Source organism: Oreochromis niloticus, linkage group LG9 (assembly GCF_001858045.2).
Source record: "Oreochromis niloticus isolate F11D_XX linkage group LG9, O_niloticus_UMD_NMBU, whole genome shotgun sequence".
Classification (NCBI taxonomy): Eukaryota; Metazoa; Chordata; class Actinopteri; order Cichliformes; family Cichlidae; genus Oreochromis; species Oreochromis niloticus.
The window spans coordinates 19209823-19235430 of record NC_031974.2 but is presented as its reverse complement, the minus strand read 5'-3'; the positions used below and the strand labels follow the sequence as shown (position 1 = coordinate 19235430).

Sequence of the window (25608 nt, the reverse complement as noted above, 5' to 3'; positions counted from 1 at the left end):
AATAAGATCGTGAAGCATGAGGAAATGAATGTATGGCTCCGTAATGTGGCACGCTATTGATTCTAGAGGAAAATTGCAGCGGCAGTATTATTGTGGGGGGACATACTCTTTAAACTCTGCCCTTTATTACTCCTCAACGGCTGGCTGCAGTGAAGCCTCATCATCCGCCCAGAGTTCTGCTCCTAATCAATGACGCTGACAGATGACAGATTTTCCAAGCTTGCAGTCTTTGTCAGAGGCTGATGATCTGAAAAAGGCTTGGGTGGTAGGGCAATGAATAAGATGTTTAAAGCTCATAAATAAGCCCTCCAAAAGCTGCACTGGTGTGTGTGTGTGTGTGTGTGTGTGTGTGTGTGTGTGTGTGTGTGCATGTCTGTTGCAGAGGAAGGGTTGTAGGGGGATATTTTTTCTTTTTTTTCTCCTCCCTCTTTTTTCACACTTGCAGAATCTGCGGCCTTTGAAGGACTTGTGAAGCCGAAGGCATCCCGTTGCTCAATCAAACAGATTAAGTCAGTCAGACAAGCAGCGATCTGTCCTATTCAATAAAGTTACTTTTGTCATGCTGGATCTCAGAGGGCCTCATATATGCATAACACTGGGCTTGGACATGTAACCGTTTTATCACAGTGTGAGCGGGCTTTGACTGGATTTTAGTTTGCTGTTTTTCTCTCCTTACTCTTACGCCATCAACGTAAAAGACAATATTATTTATGGCAAACGCTATTTAATTGTTTTATTCGGAGATGTTTTCCAATATTTTAACATTAACTCAAACTAATAATAAGATTAGACTACGCACAAAGAGTTAAAAAACCTTGTGATGTTCCTTAATCCCCTGATCTGTGAAAAGTTGAATAAGTAGTCTAAAGCACGGGGCGACCCAGTAATGAGGACATCTGTTTTCATATGGTCCTTGACACGTAGCACCAGAAATTTGATGTCATCCTGTCCAAACTGGTACATGGCTGGCAGACAGCATGGCATCCTGTGATTGGTTCTGACAAGCCAGTGACAGCTCTGGAGGTGAGGAGGGTGCATGACAAAGGGCAAGCAGAGGATGAGGGGGAACGGCGTCAGGCTATAGGTCTGTTTGTCTGTACGTCTGCCTGTCTTTTCTGGATTGAATACCCCCCCCCCCCCCCTCTCAACCACCATCACCCCCTCCTTTATAGCATGCTGCCATCAACACTCAACCTCCACCCATGTTTATCAAACCACTGACACTTCCTTATCTGTAACAGCTGTTCTACAGAAATATATTGCAAAAACATGTATCTTTATGTATAATATCTAAAATATTGCTTCTATTTAAAAGTCATGGTTCCTCAACCTTCACTCTTTTATATAGATTTTATTTCAGTATTTAGACCCCAAGGGGACCAGAAGCTGTTGCGATGTTCTTTTATCAATTGCTAAATAGGCCAACCACGGTGGTTTGTGGCTGGTATTATGCAGAGATCTCAGTTTTAAAGATGGCCACCTGTCATTGTGAAAATCAGCTGCTATGCTTTTGTACACAGCTGAGCACTGTGAGAGCCAACAAAGCCTCCTCGACGCCGAGAGTACAACATGTTTTTGGCAGCGAAATTCTCCTTGTCATTTCTTTCTGCCTCAGACATAAAAGAGAAAGGACTCTCTGTTTTATACACGGGACACTTATTAGGGCTCCTAATGGAAAAGGTTCCCATTTAACACACTGACATGTTATAGCAGCCCGTGATGACTACATCAGGAGTTTGTCTGCTGGGCTCACAAAGCAAATTAGATGGCTGTTTTCTCCTCATGTGGCCAGTCTCCAGTGTGACCTTGCATTAGTGCATATGCTCACAGCAGGGTCACTGGTTTAGGGCATGATCTGTCAGCCTTTGTTTATGAAACGCAGACAGCACAAGCCTGTAAGATAACATATTTCGTGCAATTAGTGGTCTGCTGTACAGCATTTCTCTACACAGTATCAGTAAACAACATATATTATGGCACTGATATTCCATATACAGTTTACACGGAGCAAAATGATTATGTTGTCTTTTTTCAATTAACTGCATAATTAACGTACAAAATGAAAAAAATCTACTTTATTTTGATGATATATTGCTTAAAATGCAAATGTTCAATTGTTCAACTGTGGCTAAATTCCTGTTGGATGAAAACGGTTTAAATGCAGGAAGAATAAGTGTTGCCTGCGAACGCTTCTGATAAAGATGTGTTCAGGTTAGATCAGCTTGGTGTTTGCATGATTGAGATGGCTTCGATATGATAGAGATAGGTTGACAGAGTCTGTCAGTGCAGAGTTGGCAGCAGCTCTGACAACAGGCGCCCTCTGACAGTCGCTCTATAAGGCTTGGTAACCAGCCTTTTTCCTGGGAGGTGTTCACTGTCACTGTGCATTGTGGGTGCCTGGCAGCAGTATTTCTCGAGGCTGTCAATCTCCACAGACACTAACCTGCCATGTTAGATTTGACCTCCACTGGGGAGATTACTGTCTCCAAGCTTTAGAGGCATCCTTCATTTTTCTCTGCTCTGTAGGGATACCTGGGAGAGATGAGACGGGAATGCACGCAAGATTTGTAATGCTTAGATGTGACAAGAATATTCTCATTGCTAAAACCTTTACAGCTACTTTTTTTACAGTGAACATTTTAACTACTGCCCTTTCTGTATTTTAGAAAATGTATCTGGGAATTGATTTCTGTGATATGCAGCATTACGGGAATGTTAAGTTGCGTAGTAGCACTGCATGTCCGTGTTTTTGTGGAGTAGAAATGAGTTTTGGATAAGGACACTGGCTGTGACTTTGATGCGGTATGTGTGTGGGAGGCCTCAGAAATGCCTGCTAATTAATGGCGTTACATTATTACTCTCAGCACAACTAGTACAGCAACTAGACAGAATGAGCTATCACTAGGTATATTTTGGGATGTGATAATTTTTGTTCGATATTCCGCCGTGAAAGAAACAAAATACTTTACTGTTGACTCATTTGGCTCACGATGAATAGATTAATACTAATACTCCACTCCTTGAAGCTGATTATACTAATCTGAAGCTATTAATCAGACAAACTTTTCTCATAGTCACTTAAAAATTTTATATATCCACTACAGCAGCTTTGAGTGATACAACAATTTTCAGCTTTTTTTAGGAAATAAGAAACTCAAACGTGGTCCTTAGACTGTATATAAAAGATGGAAGTAGCCACCATAAGAGGTAATGAACATATGAGGAACTGAACATAACTATCTCAAGTTATAAATTTTGGTTGTCCCATCTTAATCTTTTGAAACTAGGTGTGACCATATTTAAAGGGTTGATCGGCTAATTCTAGAGGTAGCTATCTTGGTTATCAAGGTTCATACGTTCTTCATTGTGTTGCTAATTGGGATGCTTTTCGCTAATGAGGCTTAAAACAAGACATTTCTGCATTTCTTCATGTTTCAGACCTGAGGCTGTCCATTTTGTATGTACAGTCCGTTGGTGCCCTACAATGTCGAGAACAAACCTGAGTCCTCCCTTAGTTATGCCGAATAGTTTTGGACTGCTGGGGGCTTCCCATGATGCACTGGGAAGTGTTTCTTCCTTCACACACATCTTTTCACTCTGTCTGTTTGTGCACAGTGGTGCATAAACAGACAAAGTCATTCATAATTATGAATTTCTGACTCTCTTCCACAGCGTGGCTTTTGTCCTCTCTCCCTTCCCTCAACCCTAACTGGTCACGGCAGATGGCTGCCCCTTCGTGAGCCTGATTCTGTTGGAGATTTCTTCCTGTTAAAAGAGAGTTTTTCCCTCCCACTTTTGCCAAATGTGTGCTAACAGAGGATAGTCTGATTGTTGATGTTTTCTCTGTATTTTTGTAGGGTCTGTATCTTAAATAATAATATAATAACATAAAGTGCTTTGAGGCGCCTGTTGTTGTGATTTGGCACTATGCAGTATAAATACTCAAGCTTTATTGTCATAAAGCTTGAGTACCACAGGTGTTGTTGAACTGATCATCTGGCTCCCTGCTGGCTTGTAGCACATAACTGGCATAAAATAATTCAAGAAATCTTCTCCCAAATACATTTTAGATTAAAAGGATCAGATGCATCTAATTCTGAGTGCTAACTAAGATTGCCAGGAGTTGCTTCTGACTCTTTGTGATAGTAACTTTATTTTATATGTGAAAAAGTCTTTCAGGGATAGTAAGCATGAGATGATCCAACAATGTCAAGAATGATGTGTATCAAAAGCATCAAAATGTCACAACCCGGTGGATTTTTTAAGCTAGTTTAAGCTAACTGGCTGTAGCCTTATATTTACTTTTGCAGGCTAAGAAATTAATTATTGTTTTGTTTTTTTTATATTCAGTCTAACTTTTCAGCTCCTATCTGTCTGCTGAAGATGTGTAATGTTTGATACTGTGCACATTAGTCTGCAGTAAATGCAGACTTGCATAATCAGCTGCTGAGAAGGAAGTGACTCTGTTCTGTCAAGTGGTGACTCTGTCAGCAGTGTACCTCCTCACGCCTGTGTCTGTCTATAATTACATTTGAGTATGATGAGCTGTATGTACTACAGGATGTTGATGAAGTTTCTGTGGTCAGTTATGGCCTTTAGACGCTGGGTGTCTTTTTTCCCCAAACTTATTTTAACTTTATAGTAAAATTTGATATTATACCTTAATGTTGGAAATATTGAAATTTCCAATAACCTTTTTTAAGAAGGTTCAGCTATGCTATCAGAAGCTAGTTCAGCACATAACGATGTTGTTTGAGATGGGCCATCACACATAAATTTACTGCTTTCTCCATTCTTATCGTAAATTGACTGGTGCACTGAGAACGAGTGGTTATACAGTCACATAAAACCCCCAGTTATGGCCTGTGTTCTGTTTAGCCCTTGATAGAAACGTGCTGTTGCTTCCTGGTGTATTTCTGACCATGAAAATTATAATATGGAACAAAGATTAGAATGAAATTATCGTGGCCGGAAGGCATTTAACCGCCTTGTTGAGGCACGCTGTACGGGGTTAGAGGAGGGGGGAAAAAAACCCTGGTCCCCAAGAATAATGATAATACATTAGGCTGTGAGCGTGCTGGTATTATTGCTGTACATTATGTATGTTCCATTTATACTACCTCACACAGCCCAACCACTGCTGACGGATAGGTCATTACTTCCCGCACCGGTGAACACTTATCAGGCCCCACTGCTGTTTATGGCCAGAATGAAGAGCACTTGTCAGTCAAGGTCACTGCTTTGTGTGTCCTCTTTAATAGTTCCTTCTTCACAGTTGTTGAACTTTGTATTCTAGCTCAGGCCCCCCCCTCTAAGCGGTGAGGGAGATGGGGCAGCTTTAACGGGTAGATTCAAGCTTTTATGTTGTGTAGAGGAGCGGCCCTGCTGGAGATGCTTTAGCGGTCTGAGCAGGATTAAATGTTTCTAAATACGTGAATGTAATCTGAAGACAACAGGAAGCTCAAAGAGATCCGTGTCCAGTAAAAGCAAGCTAGCAAGCTGCTCTTCCATGTTTGTTTTTTGTGTGTCTGCCCGTGTGTGCATGCGAACGAGAGTGTATGATAAGTTCGGGTGACAGGATCCTAAGAGCCCGCTCTAACTGGAGGGCCAATGCTAATGCATGGCTGGTTGCGTTACACCAGCTAGTGCAGAAATCAGAAGTGGCCCACAGTGCAGTGCAGGCTTTGGCCCTGGGACAAAACCAGATTTTGGTTGCCTTGGTTTTCTTTTAGCCTCAAGTCTCAATATTTGTCATCTCCGCACAAGTTGTATCTCTGTATCTTGTAGCACTGTAGGCCTATAGAGGCAAAGACACTCACTTGTTTATTCAGCTTTCTTAGGTAAAAAGGCTTGCCCCATGGTAATTGTCAATGTTATTTTGTGTTTAGCTCTGATCTCTTTTTTTTTGTCTGCACTTGTTTTCTGCTCCACAAAAATGGCCCCTTCTAATAAAACAATGAAAAAATCTGTTGTAAATTGTAATCAACACTTTCAAATTTAATGAGTCAGATTGATATTTTTACCAGTATTGGCTACATCCCAAAAAAAAGAAAAGGGAAAAAAACCGCAACTGATGAAACAGAATTTCCTGAAAAGATCTAAGACGAAATCACAGGTGTTACCACAGTGTTGCACCATGCAGGCAGCACTGCCACCAGCAGACTTGCAGTGTCAGATGAAGTCCACACGGATGCAGCTTTTTAACATAAAGAAACTCGATCTGTGGAAACCGCTCCGACTTTTTTGTCTCCCTTCACCCCGTGTCAGGACCTCATTTTCACTCCGCTGTCATACTTCCAAACAAGGGGATTTTTGACAAGGTGCTTTTCATTGTCATCGTTTTCCCTGTAAGTCACCCAGCATAATTTACGGTGCTCACCTTCCCAGCCTGTCCCCCCCCCGCAAGAAAGCCCTCCACAGTCCCACTCCGAGCTGTAAAAATGAACAGTTCCTGTTTCTCTGCTTTGATGCAATGCTGACAGGAGTCACTTTGATATACTTGGGAGTATGAAATTTAGATCTGTCCTGTTTTTTTTTTTTTTTTTTCCCCTCCCGAGGCTTCATCTTTGCAGACATTGGGAGCTGTCATTTCGCAACACCCTGTGATGTGGGTGACACTCAGCTGCTTTGACAGGTGCTGGACAGCAGACACACTCGTAGACGAGCTGGCAATATTTCTTCAGGTAAAGTGCTGAAATGTGTAAACGAATTATTGATAAATTTATCTCTGTGCAATTTTTTTTTTAATAAAGTCACCCTTCTGCTCAGTGAAAAAGTCAGCATTTCATTAAGTATCACTAGTTTAGACTGGTTTATTAATATTTAACAACTATAAATTCAAGACAATTTAATAACCAGCTTTACTCATTTTACATTCAAAGAAGCATCTTTGAAATGCTTCTTTGGACATTCATGAAGATATTAAAATTTTCCAACAGTCTTAATCTAATGCATGCAAAAAAATAAGTATTGTGTCCAAGATCTTAAAACTGCCTAGATATATTACACTTTAAATGCAATCCTTATTTGCACCTAATTTAATATTCATCCCTCAATAAATGAGTCATTGAGCTGATCTGTGTAAGAATACAAACTGAGTAAACTTACCTTATTAGCATATTTTTTATGTGTCATAAAAATGGAAGACTTTGTAACTTTACATTAGACACACTAGCTAGGTGAGACGGATGGTTTTGTTGCAGTGCTATGGTTAGATCTCGGCTGCATGGTGCACTGTGGGAGCCCACAGGGTGTGTGTTCACAGCGTTTCCTGGATTAGACACCTTGGTATGGCCTGTGGAGAGATGTTCATAGTCTGCTGTTCACACAGTCTGCCCGCTACAGCTGAGCTGCCCTTTGCCAACAGGCCTGGAGACAGGACGAACACATTTAGATTCACATGTCGCAGTTCTCTGTCGTCATTATTTTTCACTCTTTGCTGTTGTAGGTGAGGCTAATTCGAGGCTGAGCGATGTAGACCAATAAAAAAGTGTTTCAGAAGTTTTGTTTGTGTCCCCCCTCAGGTGCACGTCTATTCACGTGGTAACATTTTACAGACTTGCATGCAGATTTAAAATATCTGATTAGAGCGCTGGTAGACTGCTTACTGGATAGCTTGGCAGTTTTGTGCCTAATAGCACAGTTCACAGCTTACCAGGCCTATTGTTTCACCACACACACGCACGAACACACAAACATGTTGACATGCTCATCTGTCACTAGGAAAACCGCCACAGGCTGTGGCCTTGGCACAAAGACATTCTCCGAGCTGAGTGAAGATGCTCGGAGCCAAGATGCACCCAGTCAAAATGTTAAGAATTTCACATGCCAGAATCGACAAGCGCAAGCGTTGATTTGAGGAGAAATGATGTTGAAGCAGCACTGTTGATACACATGACAAAGATGCTTTACGGGTTTTGGACAGCTATAAAAACTCACTGCTTGGTTGTGTTTTGAAAATCTAAATAAATAAATTCCTACAAATTATTTAGAATATACATATATATATATATATGTGTGTGTGTAACTTGAACTACTTTTAGAGCAAAGGAGGGATTTTTAAGCTATTATTTTCCTCTTCTGACAGTCCAGTATCAAACATAAAAATGTTCCCTGTGTCTAAAATTAAATCTACCAAAAGAGCTGCAGCAGGGCAAAGCTAATGAGACGTCATGTGTTCAGGGTGTGGTTAAGAAGGGTTGTTTACTTCTGCGCAGGAGCTGTAAGTAGACATTATTATCATTATTTTGCATCTGTATTCGTTCAAGAAACAGCTGTTGAATTTTGAGCGAGATTTAAAGTGGCAGGGCCTGCAGTTGTTCTTGTTCATTCAGCTAACTTAGCTTTGACATGATGGCTTCTGGCAGAGTTTTGTGCTGAACTCAACATCTGTGACAACTGTCAGCACCGCTGACCAGTCCTCTCCGTGTCTCTTTCTCTTCTGTGTCTGTATATCCCTCTTCCTCTGTTCTCCGTGTTTTCCTGCCTTCCAGGATTGCCCACTTTCGGGGGTAAAGACCAAAACAGAAAAAGCGGGAAAAATGGGAACCTTTGATGCCACTAGATCAGTTTCTTCTGCCAGTACCCATCTCCATCACTGCCACATCAGCTGGTCCCAAGGTTGTGAGGTCATCCAAACATCTGGCCCCTCCGCCATGTTTTCTAAGGTCAGTGGGTAGCATCTGTTATAGACCCCACCACCTTCAGTGTCTCTGACAATGAAGATCACGCTGAGAAAACCAGACAAAATACTTTGATCAGTTATAATTGTTGACAGGAAGTAGATCTGATGTGCGTAAACCTGCTGCAATCCAGTGTGGTGTTCTGGTAATTCATGAAATAGTCTTGAAATCCGGTGTGTTTGTTCATATACAGTTCTTAAGAAATAAATTAGAGCACCTGCCAGAAAAACAAGAAAACACAAATTTTATAGGAATCTGTAAAAGCTGAAAATGATATTGCTATTTATTAGGCAAGTAATAAACAGATGTTTTTTTTCTTTTATCCTAATTTGAGCCGGCACACTGGACTTCTCTGAGGAGTCACAAATTAATCAAGCATGATATTATTCAAGTACTAAGACAAATTTTTCTGATTAATAGTCCAAGTAAATAACTGTAATTTGACATCAAAAAATGATAATGTGCCTTATTATTTTTCAGCTTTTTTAGTAAAACTGTAAGTTTAAACAATCATGGATAACAACAACAACAACAACAATTATACTTTAGAAATAAAAATATCGTTTTGATTAAAGACCTTGCACGTACTTGTAATCACTACAGAAACATAAAACCATTATTTTGGTAATTACCAGTACTGTTAAATTAAAGCAGCTGTGGCACCTTACATCAGTACATCAATAAATTTAAGCAACACTCAGCAGAATCTAACGTATTTCAGTCTGAAGTGTCTTTTTTGTTATGCGTTCATCTGTGCTCATGTCTCCTTCTTGTTAAAGTAATGTCTCTTGAATGTCTTGACTCAATTTTCTTAGATTTGGCACAAATATTTCACTTGGATTTATGAGTGAAATATTCACATTTTTCACTTTTTTGTTTACTACACATAAAGGCCTGTTGAAAAAAGCTTTCACAGGACCGCGTGTGAGCATCTCTATAAAAACAGAGGTTTGGGTAATTTGCTGACCAGGAGCAAGTTTGGCCATAATGCACAGTTCTACAGTATATTAGATGAAAACAAAACACGGCTTATCAACTGTCAAGCACGGTGGTGGAGGGGTGGTGATTTGGGCCTGTTTTGCAGCCACACGACCTGGGTACCTTGCATTCATTTAGTCAACAATGAACTCCTCTGTATACCAAAGTATTTCAGAGTCAAATGTGAGGGCATCTGTCTGACAGTGAAAGCTTGGCTAAAACTTCGTCATGGAACAAGACAATAATCCCCCAAACAGCAGCCACTCCACAACAGAATGCATGAAAAATAAAAGAATAAAGTTGTTGCAGTGACCCAGTCAAGTTCAGACCTCAGCCTGATTGAAATGCTGTGTTGGGACCTGAAGAGAGCTGTGCATAAATGAATACCTGCAAACCTCAATAGACTTAAGCAACACTCTAAAGAATAGTGGGCCAACATTCCAAAACTCATAAAGTCATATCAGAAAAATGGTAAATCTTTAAAAACAAATGCTATTCTAAATCACATACATATGTATAATGCAAATCTTGAAACAGAATGAAAATGAACGTGCCTACCACAGCAAAATGGAAACTGTGCATGTGCAGACATCAGCAGTGTGCAGGTATCAGTTAGGTAACATGACTAGCTCATATTTTTCCTGTAGATTAGCTATTTGGGATAAGATCTGCCGGCTTTGGTTTCCCACTTGAATTTGTGTTTAGGATTATTTTTTTTATTTTTTGGGGGGGCGTGGCATTTCTGGCCTGTACCCAAGACCTTAAACTTCCTAATGTCACCTTGGAGACGGTGTAGATTTTCCCTTTTCTTTTCCATGTGCTTTCTGATATCACGCAGCACAGTGAGTACTGATTAGGATTGAGTTATTATAAATAGCTTGAAATATGAATGAATATGCATAAATATGAATCACCTTTTTTATGACTAACCATCAGTCTTTTTTCCAGTTCATTTTAGAGGATCTTTGTAAAATAGGAAATGACTGAGCTCTTTTCAGCAACTCTTTTTATAATTATACAACAAGTCAAAGACACAGAGGTACAGAATGCTTCAAAGACAGAACTTTTAATTTAAGCCATTTTCAAAAAGAGGTAATGTTTCGGTGAAGTGTCTCAAGGCTACGACACTTTTTTTTAGTAAGCTGCTCTCCACTGTTGACCACTTGAGGCAGTATCTCTGTACTAACTACTGCAATCTGATCCATTGTTTTGGATGATACTGTTCTAAGTTATGATTTGGCCGCAGAGCATAATTCCCTGCAGAAACAGCTCAGAGATTGGTCACACTAGTTGCATGCCAACTCTTCATATGTGTACATTCAGTGTTATTCAGCCTTGCTCGAGCTGTAGTTTAGATCTTAAAGCATTAACCCGCCAGGCCTGAACTATAAAGGTGATTTAAAATTCATAAATTACTTAAAAACTTAGGCCAGTTGCAGTTGTCGCATTTCCTTACTCCCGGTTTCTGACACAAGAACACGTTCATGCAAAGTCCTAGGGAGTCTCTCTCCATGTCCAGCATCAGCCATTTGGTAACGATAGAAAGAAGAGTAATGGATTTATCTGTCCTACTCCAGTGCAACATGGCCACTGATGTGTTTATGTAGAACCAGGTTTGTGAGGCAGATGATTTGGTGGCATGTAGGCACCTGTCTCTTTGTGTCTGGTCCCGGTGAAGTTTGAGCAGCAGCCGGCACTGTGATGTCAGGGGCTCTTAGGGGTCAGAACAGGAATTATTGAACAGAGGGTGGCTGACAGAGGGAGCTGGCACTGGGAGCAAACAGATGTTGCAATCATAAAGAAATACACAACCTCTGAATTAAATATGAAGAGTGGGGGAGTTGCAAGAATTGAGCATAGTTCTTGACTCTCCGTTACTTGTCCAATCGCAGCGACTTGTTGCAAGTTTAAGAATCACCGTTTGGTCGGTGGCCGTCATCACGAGAACCAGGTAAATCGGTTAAATTATGCAGGTTTCAAAAACTCGAGGACAGGATGCGACCAAAAAACCTTGGAGAAAAAAAAACATCTTGCAAGAAGACAGCTGTTCAGAACATACTGCAGATTCATTATTCACAAGCAGAGAGTCTCTGGACACAGCATGTTATGTCAAAGTGTTTTAAAGCATTTACGCCACAGTGGCTCAGCGATGAAATCTGTAAAAAAGAGAAGAATCTGACAGAATGTCCTCAGAACATTGTTTTACCACAAGTGTTTTGTTTCCCAGCCATTTTACAGGGTTTTTCACTCACAAGGAATTACAAGTGTGTCTGAATATTTGATGGCAGAAGCCAGTGAGACACTTTTGTGTCTTCTTATCGTCAAAATTCTGCTGTTTGCAAGTTGTGCACTCTGGTTCTTTAAAAGCAATTTGATTTGTTTTTTACTGATTTCTTTTAGATGCTCATATGTTTAAACTCCATGCACAGTCGCTAGGAGTGTATTATATGTAGTGTGCGTGTATCATCACATTGATATACTGTGTTTTAGGGGATTTTTAGGGGATTTTTCTGAAAAATGAAAGATTTAAGAGTCATTTTAGCATTTTAGTTGTCGTCATGTAACACAAGATGTTTCAAGCTCCTCTGTTAAAGGTAACAAGGAATTGTGATTTGAGCCTAAAGTTTCTTTGTCATGTGATGAAGTGACTCCCAAAGCCTTAGAAATGGCTTTGTAACCCTTTCCTGACTGATGCATGCAAATGATTTAGTTTTTCAGCTGCTTCTTTAGATCGTGGCATGATGTGTTGCTTTTTGAGATCTTTAAGGTGACTTAATTTCGTCAGACAGTTTCTATTTGAGAAATTTTTTTTTAGTTAAACAGGTCTGGCAGTAATCAGGTCTGGGTAAGGCCGTTGAAACTGAACCGAGGGTTTCAAAAATGTTTAAAACTTCATCCAAAAATTCAGATTGTGGCAGATGTATAACTTCCAGGAGGAAGAGGTCCTGGTAATTTAAATAATTATTCAAAATAACAGCCCAAATAATTGCCCAGAGGTGTTTCAGGATGGACTTGTAATCGCTCTCCTCTTCTGTCTTTTCTTTTTCTCTTTATTCAAGCCACACTAAAAATAACAGAGAGCATCTAGTGTCACATTTTCCTTCTTCTGTGTTACACCGTGAAAATGTCATTGAGCGACAGCGGTGACTTTTTCAACCCAATAGGTGCCACCTGACAAACCTGATCTGTCTCTCGCCGTAAATGTACCTCAACATGGTAAATGCAGTTTTCCTAACACTATATTAACTCATTTCACGACATATTTTAAACCCACTGCTACAGATCTCTGTGTGTGTGTGTGTGTGTGTGTGTGTGTGTGTTTATCTTTAAAGTGGATGGCCTCCTGCCAGTTGGGCCTACTCCGAGTGCCGCAGTGTCAACAGTGAAGAGAAAGGGCCAGAGGGGTGATGTAAGTATTGATACACTTCTTGAAATCACTTTGTCACCACCAGACATGCCAGGCTGCTGAAGTACCACACAACAGCAGGAAGATGATTGTGAATTCTTGGCAGCAGGATGAGGGATGCCATTAAAAAGGCAAATGTGATTAATTTTTAGTGAGAACGCTCTCATGTTGGCGATAGTCAGTGAGGTCGGGCTAAAGGGATGTGACACAGAAATTACTCCTCCCCCTGGCTTCTAATGTGACTCGTCATTCTCAAGAAAGACCTTGGAAATGGGAAGACAAAAACGCTCTCGTCCAATAGCCTATTTGTTCAGGCCTTTTGTGGCAGGAATCTGGCTCGATAGCACAAAGAAAATCCATTGCTCATTGTACATCACTGGCTATTTAACACAAAATGGGTTTTTTTGTCATATTTGTGTGATCGAGGGAAGATATTTAATACGTCATCATCCTGGCCCGTTTAGTTTGTCTGTTTTAGTTTGTTTAAAAAGAGAAAGAAAAGAAAATGAAATGCCCTTTTCTGTTCCAGCGCTGTTTTTCTGTAAACCTGTTCGAACTAAGACTCCCCCTCCTCACCCCTGTGGAGTGACATTTTCCAGGTGACACAATGGCGTAAGCCACACTTAATCTGGACCCCTTTATAAACACGACGGGGCCGCTGCCTCTTGTCTCTGTCTGTATAAGCGCTAACAACAAAAGACAGGACACAGGTCACGTTAAAGGTTATGTCCTTTTCTGTTTCATGTAGTTTTAGACAAATGATTTTTACAACTTGAATTCATGTAATTATTGATATGCACAGCAGATAAAACCGCACAAGTCTTCTTCATTAGCCAGGGGATGGTCGAGTTTTAGTTATGTTGTGACTTTTCAGACTCCTCATCATCAGTGGGGGTTTTTTCCCCACTACAAAACCTCAATAAATTGCATGATACATTTTTTAGTAATAAATTGCCCCAAAAAAACAATAATTGCTGAATGTGACAAATATGGTGCAAATTAAAACTCATATATGCAAATTAGAAAAAAATCTGGCAATTATGTCATGCTTTAGAGTGTAAAGCGTTAAAATACGACAAATTAATTCATGTTTAGGCCTCTGCGTGTAGAGGCAATGAAAAGCAATATTCATATAAGGTGGTGTTTATAGAGCTTATAGAGTTTATAGTTCCTCAAAATGACTCAAGAGAACCACAACAGCAAAGTTATGATGAAAAAACACCCCAAAACAACCAGCTGGAAGTGGTCTGAACCACATATAGCTGAGAGACAGTCTATGTACTAAAATTAAGCTAAAGATGGATCTTTTTCATATTTAGTCATAAGTCGTTTATCTATTTTTTTTATTCAAAAAATGTCAAAAGGATGAAGGTTCTGAGTCTATTTAGCCTCAGTGTTTCTGTGACTTTGAGCAGAGCTATAATTGATTCCCCAGACATCCATGAATCGAGAGCTTCAGAGTGCTCAGAGAGTCATAAAAATGGCAGTCTGCATGTCTTGGAAAGATGAAATTGTAAAACGTCCCCCAAAACAGAACTGTTTCTTTTAAAATTGCCAGCTGCCCTCACTGAAAACGAAATATCTTCTGAGTGTTAAATCGATTATAAAAGTCACAAGCCAACAGAGATCACAATTGCTTAATCCGTTCTCGCTTGTAATCTTGGATTAGCCCTCGGTTTACGTCTCCTCCACAGAAAATAACAATCCCACTGCACACAGGCCAGCAGGACAGTCAACTGCACACCGTGCTGTAGTTTACTTAGGGTGGAAAACTGCTCACGTTCTTGTATCCCATTACCATGACCACCTTGAGATAAATGGCTCTTTCTCCCCTCTGCCATAAGGTTTTATATCAAACGACATGTGTTGAGTATCTGACTGCAGGTTATATTGTTGCAGCGGAAATAAAACAATCACTTTTGGAGTCGTTTCAAGGCGCCTGCATGCGCTGTGTAACTGCTGGCCGACCTATACGCGCAGTGTTTATAGATGTAGGGAAGAGGACAGTGGCAGGTGACAGGTTAACTCTGCTGTGTAAATTCCTGGGCCGTGTATGATGTAGCCTGTGATCCTGCGGTCCTTGATTAGATCTGAGCCAGTAAATATCCTGTGATTAATCAAAAGGGCTTGTTCTGTGTGTAGCGTCCCTGTGTCACCTTCACAGCTGGGTAGCAGGGCCGCTGTGTTTACCGCACTCCACTTCCATCCCTTCAGACCTCATCCTTATTTCATCACAGCCCACGGAGGGACGACTTAAAGGCTCCTGCAGCCCTAGTGCTGCGGACATGGCTGGCATTATAATCCAAGATAAAAACTGAGATATTGTGGAAGATTTTTGTCATCTAGTGAGCAAAATGTGCGGGCGTATAATCTCCACAGTGAGGCTGTGTCCCGCTGTTTGTATGTTACACAAATGCAGAAGTGGGAATTGTAAAAGTTTATTTTTCAGTCTGTAGTTTTATTTCTTCATTATTATGATTGGCACTCTATTTTAAGTTAAATGCAGACGGACACACGCACATTTCTGGCATTGCAGAGCAAAACACAAGTACCGTTCATCTCGAATGTACTCTTTACTCTCGAGGCTTTAAAAAGAAATATATAAAAACATCTTTATTCTAAGCAACACAGATGGGGGAAGCGAGTCCGGTATTGTGTTTTATGGTATTTGTTGACAAGAAATATAGAATACCACCATCCTTATCCTTTAATTACAAAATAATTAGCACTCAGACCGAGAATATCCCCTGGAAACAGCTTTGCTACAGGCTCGTTACATCCATGAAACATGTTCAAATGAAGGCCAACATGATAATGGGTGATTATAGTAATTAATAGACTGAACTAATTACTTTAGCCAGTTGAGATTCATTTAATGCTGAAGAGTAAGTGGTGTGTGTTTGAGTGGAGCCTGCCCAACTGAAACTGACTCATTTCTAATTAATCATACTCCTCTGCTTCCTTACAGTATCTTTAGCGTTGTCTGATAACTGGTGTAATTTTAGTTAGCTCCTGTCTGTTTAAAAAAAAATCCTGTGTGGTCCTCACAGCATCATTTTAGGCACTATTTTATTCTCTGAACAGCTCACTTGGAAAATCCGTCCTGATGTCCCGACTTGTCCGTGGAGCATGATTTCACTGATTCCTGCCCCCCTTTTTATGATGGCCTCTTGATTGTCATCTGAAGATGGTCTGCGGGACATGCATGTCATGTTAATAAAGGCATTAAAACCCATGTATCCCTCCACCACAGAACAAAGTCTGGACCTGTCCGCGAATATAGATCTCTAATTGCTTTTGCGTGGTGGTGCAGCAGAATTGTGCTTCCCAGATGTCACGTCTGCCAAACCCCGGTGCACATCACTGTCAGCGGGCCTGAGAAATCTCCCTAACAAGCTTGTGATTACATAAATCTATAGCTGCAGTGTCGCCAAAGAGACTGAATAACTTTCAAGGAGACTTCATGTTTGATGTTCCCGGGCTTGATTGCAAAGAGGAAAAAAAGAGAAACCCTCTATATTGGGAATGTGTCCAAACACTCTAGGTTTGCTAATTTTGTCATAGTCAATTTTATAGCATGGCCGTGAGAATGGGTGGCGATGGAATGAAGTTTCTGAGTGCTTTGCAAAGGGGCGTGAGTGGGTTTGACAGGCCCACTGAAATATGCTCCGCTCTACCTTATTTCATTACAGCAGCAGGGGCTAAAAATGCAAATCTGGGGTCCTCTCTCAAGAGGTTGTTAGAAAAGTGACACGTCAAACAACTGGCTTCGAGTGGCAGACAAAATCTTACATTAATGTTTCATCACTGAGCTCATATTTTGATATCTGATTACTGCAGTGGCTTTTCAGGCATTCTCAACAAATTCTCATTCTCAGTAAAGCTATGCTTTCCTCCAAGCAGCTCTCTAAAGCCATTGTTTGGATGGCCTCGCCATTTACTTCCATGTTTAATATGGCAGAAATCCTTGGTCATGAGAACAGTAACCACATCCTAAACACAGAGACTGATAGACCAGATCCGTCTCATGGCCTTCTCTTAAGGGGTGATGAATTGGCTTAATGGGGAGTCGACCACGCAGCCACACAGAGGGAGGAGTGAGAGGAGGTATTAAATGACATGATTTTATAGCCTATCAGCACTGTCATACCTCAGCTGTAAGCTGAATGTCTTTTTTTTCAGTACAATAATGCGGTTTGAATATAACGGCCTATGCCACGTTAAACACACTTATGCAAAACACTTCAAGTACTACCATGTACTTGTGCAAAAGTTTTTAGCCACCCAGCATTTTTTTATATTTTGCTTCAAAAGAGCCAGACTTTCTTGTATTTTTAAGGTGGTTTTCAGCAATAGTTCTTCAGGCTTCCTGAAGGTCTTTCAAAACGTTTCTTTGGAGATTGGCAGCTTTTTCTCAGATTTTCAGTCCAGTCCTTGTACCTGACTATTTTTAGAGGATTGATTTTTTTCAAATCCATATAACAATGACCTATGAATCATTCAGGCATAAAAAAGGCACCTAACTCAACATATGAACCAATGTTGTGTCTAAAAATAACAGACAACTTAGCAAAGAACCAATAAACTGCCATAAAACACATTTGTTCCCATTTCTTTATTCAGAACTTTACATAATACCAAAGATAACCCAGTTTGAAAGTATAAAACTGTATTTTTGTGCCAACAAGTTGATTCCCAAACAGCTATTAGCTGAAAAATTGGCATATTTCAGCATGGTGTGCAGTTTGTCCTTAAAAAGTTTGAGGAAACAGGACAAGTGGCAGAACTTAAAAAAAAACCATTATCTGAGATCAGTTACGAAATAGGACTGGACTGATCAGCTGATACATCTACTTTTCCCTGAAGCCTCCTCAGACATGGTCGCAGTAGAAGGGTGACCATTCGTAAGGAAGAGGGAAAGGCTTAAAGTGTGCCGCATTACACAAGAACTGGACTGGAAATTAGTGGCAGCAGGCCTTATGGAGTGATGAATCCAAATTTTCTTCAGCATTATTGAAGCAGTGTAGTATCATCTCAACAGAGAGTGAAACAAAAGGCTGCTAACATCTAAAGAGGAGCTTTGAATGTTATTCAAGAACCCCAAAGAACTCTTCCTGAAAACTACTTAAATTATAAGAAAGCTGCCTAAGAGAGTTCAGACTGTTCTGAAGAATAAAAGTATTTAAGGAAATTATTGACTTTTTCATTAGAATTGTTTTTGCCTTGTATTTGGTATTAACATTTGTGTTTGCACATGTTTCACTGCACCTATTTCCCATTTTCTTAGTAACATATAAATAAATGAGAGGTGATTAAGACTTAAGACTAGCAATAATTGCCATCACCTGTAAATAAAATTTTAAAAACACATTTTTTTGGATTATGTGTGCTTTTTTTTTTTTTTTTTTTTTTTAAAGAAGTTTAGTAGTTTAGTTACCAACAATATGGAACCAGTTTCATTCATTTACACTTGTGCCAGTTCCAGCTTTTTGGCAGCACTGGCACCATGCTGGTGGTTTCCATGTTACCACTTTCTGTTTATTTTAGGCAGACCAAAGAATTATGTACAGATATAAATCCCACTAACTTGGATGACCCCCTTAGTTGTCCTCTGGCACTATTGTAAATATATATGGTCATGAAATTTGGTCTGAATCACAGCTTTGATGGTTCTTTCTTATTCATCCAGCACAAAACCAAATAATTTGATCATGACCGAATCCCTGCCAAACTAATAAGATTTGCATCAGCCCTAATGTACTTAGTGCTAATTTGTTGGCCTGCAAACACACCGAAGTCAGTCGCCAAACACAGTCAACACCTGCTTAACATCCACATGTTAGCATTGTTACTGTGAACCTGTTTGAATGCTCCTGTGAGTTTAGCTCAGCATTCAGCTAGTGCCTCACAGAGCAGCTCAGTTCTCGGACTTTACAAACCACGCAGGTAAACAGGTGTAGGGATTTTCCAGGCCGCTGGGAAGACGCGTATATAAAAATACTTTTTATTTGAAGCCACTCCAACAAGCACCCCAGAAGCCGTAAACAGCGCGTGACAGGTGAGACCCATTAGGGTGATATTCTCCTTGAGTATTTACCAGCCTGTTTTCACACAACTCATTATTCCTGATAAATTAGCTGGCTGATGATAGTGATATGTTGTAATTTGTAAATGAGTGGGGTGCACCTGTCAGTAAGGCTCATTTGCTAATAATGAGCATCCACTAAATAAGTAACAACCCTCCTAATTTCAGTTGACTCCTTTACCGTCTGCTTTGTATTATTTTGCCGTTTTCTTTTGCTGCAGATTGATTCCTTCGTTGAAAATGTGTTCCCAGTCAAGCCTCCGTCTCTCTTTGCTTCATAGACTCGCATGTGAATTATTCCAGTTCATTATTTGCTGAACTGGTATTGATGATCATTTCATATCCTTGATCATGTTGTTCGTTGCATTTTATTTTGCTTCTATTCATAAATAGAGACAAAAAGATGATAGTTAGCAATACATAAACATGGCGGTACACTTTGCTTTTTTTCTTGCAGAACTTCCTTTTTTTAGTACTTTAATGCAAATAAAGATTCATAAATATATGCAGGAAGGCTTACTACTCTGTCTTTGCGTGAAATATCAATATATATTTTTAAATATACCGTCAGATAAACAGACTGACAGATATTTTTGCCTCAAATATGGTAAAATTGTGCGAATCTTAAAACCTTAAGGGAAAAACGAGATAAAAGGAGCACCAGGGTGGCATGACTGGTCACCCATTAAACGATATTACCCTGATACTTTACAAAGGCTTCCTCCTAATACAAGACAAGGGGGTATGTGACCTTCAGCTATTAAACCAGCCTGTTAATTGTCTAATAATAAAATGTTTTTATTGTACAAACCCTCTTTTAGTGTAATTGAATTTCTGTCTGCCTTCGCTCATCTCACTTTTATTTCTGTCTTTTTTGCTGAGGCTGTGAATCCTCGCTATTACTGGTTATAATGACGGCATAGGATTGGTTCTCCGGGATCACCACATCTATCCTCCTCCTCACTCGTCTCCCCGCAAACTTTACATTTAAACCACTCTCATTACAGCGCAGATTACAGAGGCTTATTGGTCCTCATTAGAGCCCACTGATCCTTGGCTGGGCCCATGTCCTAACATCTTTTAATTAGCATTCTGGAAATCTAATCAATGTAATAACTCAGATTAATCTCCCCTTTTGCACTTATTTTCTCACACTCTTTTATTTCAGTAGGTTCTTTGCTCGAAGGCTCAAAGGCTGAGAGATTGCGGTCTGTTTTCTGAAGCTGCCAGGTATGTGACATGAGAGTTGAGGAGACCTTGAAGTTTTTATATTTGAAGGGCAAACTGGATCATTTCATGGAGTCGACTGGATTTATTGGACTTTGATCTAACAAATTACACTTAAAATGCAAACTAGAACTCTCAAATGTAAATTCAGATTGTTTTAAATGTATGTTTCTCTCCATATAAGGCTTGCAGTACTTTGGAAGGACGTGAAAAGATTTAAATACCTAGTAGTGACAGATGTTGACGGTGGGCCATGAGTTTTTCTTCTAAATGTGCTGTAAAGCTTTCACTCCCCAGCCAGGCTTTGTGCTGTGATACGAAGTGAAAGCCAAGGCGGAGTTTGGCACTGGACGGCCATTTTGTGTCTGGTCTGATGCATGGTTTCACTGGGTGTCACTTTGGCTTCATATCACAGTCAGTGGTGGCGGCGAGCAAAGCTGCAGGTCTCATTAGAGCATGTTTACTGCTACAGTTGCAGGGAGTGCAGGGAGTGCAGGAAAATAAAAAAAAAAGCAAAACAGGGAAGAGTTTAAATGTTTATGACATGAAAATTCAGGTCCTGGATTATTAAATGATAATGTTGCTTTTAAAAGTGTAACAGCTTAAAAAGAAACACAAGAATCCATTTCGTCTGGTCGTAATAAAGTAAAGGACAACTGCATTTAGGCCATTGTGACTGGCATCCAAGTAGGAGAAGTCCAGTGTCTGACAGCCTGGTACTCACACACCTTTGTGTACAGTAAAGCGCCGTTTCTATGCCAGGTATCCAGGGCAGACATTTTGGCGCAGCTTTGACCATACAGACAAAGACGCCGGGGTGTGATGGGACACAGACCTGCCATTTCCCAGCAGCACTGGCACGCCTCTCGCTGCAGAATGATGAATGGTTGCACACGCATGTTGCACATTTTCTCATGCTCCCTTATAACACATACACACGATCACGTGCACACTTGCAAAAGCCCCATAACAGCCCTCCTGGTCAGGTCAACCAGGCATTGCATCACACACATACACACTCTCTCTCACACACACATAGATGCACACACATGCAGACAGGCATCCTCGCTGTAGTGCTGCAATATTCAGCGCCAGGTGTAGGAGGAAGGGGGAATAAGGTTGTGTTTATTAGCAGCTCCCTTGGTGTTCTCTAAATTGCCTTGTTTGCTCGGCACAAGCACACAAACAGATGCTGTCCTCTCTGCTCTGGGTAATTCTTGGGGGGTCTCTGAATATTTACTGAAAGGCCTACCCGTACCACACAAGCAGTCTCGTATGTGGTGATGCATACGGTTCCTGCATGCAAACACACACACGTCAGACCAGTTGATAACCCCCCCCCCCCCCCCCCAAAAAAAACACACATTTGTGTGCTAATTTTTGCACTGACATTCAGAAGTACAGTTTGATTTGTGCAAAGAAGAAGACATTGTCTCTCCGGATAAGTAATTGCAGTATCGCCGTATAAGCAAATCTCTTTCTGTGCCTAACCTCGCAGTGGCACAATTTCACTCTTATTAAGAAAATCTGCATTTAGGAGGGACCAATGCTATCAGTCGAAATTAATCTGCTTTGACTGATCCTTAATGTGACCACAGTCATCGAGTAATTATTGTCTGGATGGCTGTGCACCAGGCTCATAACCGCCATCCTCCTCCTCCTCCTCCTGCCCCCCACAAAAGGGGCTAGCCTTGGTGTGTGAATCCCTCAGCAGCGGGCTGGTTACAGTGGGTACGGCAGGCATGTCATTAAGCGCTTGATCAGTGAGTCGTGATTAGCCTGCCCTGTATTATTGTGATTAACGTCTATCCAGCGGACAACTGTCCCGTTGTCACCAGTGATACCATCTGAGATCCTGAGATTCTGGGGTGAAGGCCAGTGGAGGAACCTGGTAGTGTGGATACACAAATCTGCTCGCTTCAATGAAGGCTGCTCCTCTTAAATGCGCACACAACAAAAAAAAAAAAACCCAACAAAAAACCACACACACCCTGTCAGTCACGAAAACGAATGCATGTAACGAGTGCAGCACTCTTTCCCCGTGCAGCTATGTTTTGTCTGTGTGTCTTCTCTGATTTAGTTAACCCACTACCTCTTGTGCAGCTTGCATGCTCTATAGCATTTCCATCAGGCCACATGCCTTTTGTCTGCGTGCGCGCTGAAAGACAAAAACCTCCTCTTCCTATTGTGCTCCATTTCGCTCTTTCATCTCGCACTTCCTCGACCAACAAAGTCGATTTGACCATGGCTGATTATTGTAACGAAGGCAGTCCAAGAGAATATGCACATTCTCACTGTACGTCAGATTCGATCACAGCAAGGGGGGGAAGCCTCGCACTGACCCACGTCTCTTCCCCTCAGACAACTGGCTGCTTACACAGAGGGAGCTTTTGAGAACAGGCGTTGTGGACTAAACTGCAATTGAAGTCTCACTTATGCGGCGCTAAGGACACGGAAAGACAGTGAGAGGAAATTGGTTTAAATTAAGAAATTGATATAAGAATGTGGCAAAAAGAAAAAGAAGAGGAAAACTAGCGCTAAACTGTGCCACACAAGAAACAGAGATCGGACTACTTCCCTTTTTTTTTTTTTTGCATTTTAAAAGCAGCTAAATATATAAATGCTAAATATAGTTAAGATTCCCTGTAGCTTGGATTTCATGTTTTTTGTTTTTTTTTTTACTCCCAAAAGTTTCATTGAGCCATTCTTCACGAGCCCCTGTATGTGTGTTTCATTTCTTTGTAATTACTCACCTAAACCCAGACCCCCTTCTCGTGGCTCTTGTGCATCCGCCGGTGGAAAAGAGTCAGTTTTGATTACAAAGTAAACGCTGCGGCATCAGACAGGGGGTTACATGCTGATATGCATTCTATCAGGATGATTTATGCAAATTATGCACATTATTCCCGCAGGAATCTCTCTTCTGAAAGTGCCAGGATAAATTGCCGGAAATTAGCCATAAAATTCACTGTGCAGGGAGTGTGAGGTGAAGGCCGCCAAGGAGCCAAGGACATTGGGCCGCCATGGTTACGCTTGGCCTGGCCTGCCTCCCCCATGCTTGGCATTCATGGCTGTTAAAGACCTCTGCTCAGACAGATACACTGAAGCCTGGAGTAGCACTCAGCACATCAGGAAGATCAGCCAAGCAAGTGTTACACTAACGGCGGGGTTTCATGCTCTAGTAACATGACAGATTTTTCGAAGGGAGGGAACGAGATTGTTGGTTTATTCTTCCCACGTTTTAGGCCGAAATCCACTTTGTAAATTCTTCTGTGTTCCTAGAAAGTGGCAGTGCGTTATCACTGAGTAGCTGGCCTCCAATCCAGTCACCGTTTGAACTGTTTTATGACTGAATTTATGCCTTTGTTTGCTATATAGCTGACCTTGCTCATAGTGCATCCTAATCTTCAGATTACACTCTAATCAGAAACCTGTTCAGCAATCAGGTGATGAATTGTTGTAGGAACGGCACATAAATAGGTGGCTGTCATTATCACAACACAGAATTGAGGTTGTATCAGGCAATGTCTTCTTTATAGCGCTACACGCCTCCCTATTGGTCAGGCCTTTCATTTGTCTTGTGATCGGCGTGTGTATGGGAGGGAAACAAAAAGTGTGTGTGTATATTAAATGAGAAGCGAGTGACTCTCGCTGTTATTGTGTCATCCTCGTGTCTTTATTTCAGTGTGAAAGCCAGAGTTAATGAATATGAGAGACTGGAGATGAAATCCACCTCGCCTTGGCTTTAATGAACCCTGAGAGGGTCACGATCTGCATATTGAGCAGGATGAGCAGGATCTGTCTCTCGCACAGGTGAAGTACACAAAAACCATCACGGTTTCACGTTTGACTTTAAATCCTTTACTCTGTTTAAAGTTTGCATCGACGTGGCCAAGCGCAGCCGAGCGTGGTGCTGTTAACATAATCCAGAGCGGTCGCTCGGGTCACTGTGAGTTCTCCATCCGCTCTAATCAAGCACATTATCTCGATGTTAAGGTCACATAAATGGAAAGTTCACAGCTGTCGGGGAAGCTTTGACCACTGCGCCACCGGATGTTAGTTTTTGACGTTAAAACGATCGCGTAATCTGTAAATTCAATGAAAAGTAAATTGCGTTTCTTTTATTCTTTTATCAAGACGCGTGGATAACAAGTAATTTCTTAATAAAATCAACACTCGCGTGGAAAACACACCAAAGCTCAAAGTTTATTTCAGGCAACGGCCCCATAAAACGGCATCAAATCGAGTGAATTGCCTCCCAACGGCGTTCATAATTTGATTTATTTGGCACAAATATTTGAACAATGAATGCACTTCACTTCATCGCCCGTTCTTGTTTGTTCAAACCACAGAGTAAATTGTTTTTTGTCATTTTTTTTTTTCTTCTGGAATAAACAACCTGTACAGCAACAAAGAGCCAGTGCTGTCCACAACAACAACACGGCCTCCACCAAATTACTGTGCTCAGCCATGACACAGTTTAATCCCAGCGGAATAAAAGAACATCAGATTACGGCAGAAAGACAGAGCCATCGGTAAACAGGGATTAGGAGATTGGGCCTTTAATCTGATTAATATGGAGGCAGTTGGAATATTAGAGATGTTACTCAACTGTTGTATTCCAGATGAGGGGATAATCACACTTTGCTACGTCATTTATTGTGCCCTGTTAGAACTTTCAGAGCTAAACGAGCTGCCATATGTTTACCTGACCTCGAGGCTGCCTCAGAGATAAAAACATTTGCGATGTAATGAATTAGGAGCTCGTTAGGTGAGTGGGAAAACAGTTAGAAATATGCAGGAAATACTGAATGTTATTGCAGGGAAAGTGGTCCAAGTCGGCGTCAGTATTCTTTATATTTACAGATATAAAGCAGCTCAGAGTTACAACAAAGCATCTCTAAATAAAAGCCTTAAAAAGCCTTGATTACAGTTAAACAGCTCCTTCAGGTGTCAGTGTTTGAGTATTATAATAGGGATCGTTTCTATTTTGAAAGGAAAGGCTTAGTTATAGCATTAATCTGTAAGATCCACATCTGGTCTTTTTCAGGGCAACCTTAAATCAAATGTGGCGTTTATCTTCCTTCACACAAAGAGTGAGTAGATGGATTTGGACTTTTTTAGCTTATTAAAACAACCCTATTTGTGTTTTAAAGGTGGTAAGAATGTATTTAATTGTTGTAAAGATTTTGAAATATTCAGCAAGTTTGGAGGGTTTATCCTAAAAACTG

At 40.8% G+C, this 25608-nt stretch overlaps 1 protein-coding gene across 5 annotated transcripts in view; it reads left to right on the top strand.

Moving 5' to 3' along the window:
• Nucleotides 1-25608, top strand: part of LOC102075991 (uncharacterized) — a 95257-nt gene that overhangs the window by 6087 nt on the left and 63562 nt on the right. For 3 of the 5 annotated variants that reach the window (XR_002063338.2, XM_019363184.2, XM_019363183.2), the window contains exons 2-5: nt 6558-6683; nt 8493-8666; nt 12824-12875; nt 12992-13068. Coding sequence is in view for 2 of the 5 variants with exons in the window: in XM_019363184.2 (XP_019218729.1) it covers nt 6606-6683; nt 8493-8666; nt 12824-12875; nt 12992-13068 (381 nt within the window). In the remaining 3 variants the exon portion in view is untranslated. Of the gene's footprint in view, nt 1-6557; nt 6684-8492; nt 8667-12823; nt 12876-12991; nt 13069-13594; nt 15193-16149; nt 20309-25608 lie in introns of those variants that run through there. The other 2 variants (XR_002063340.2, XR_003221701.1) reach the window with 2 other exon arrangements.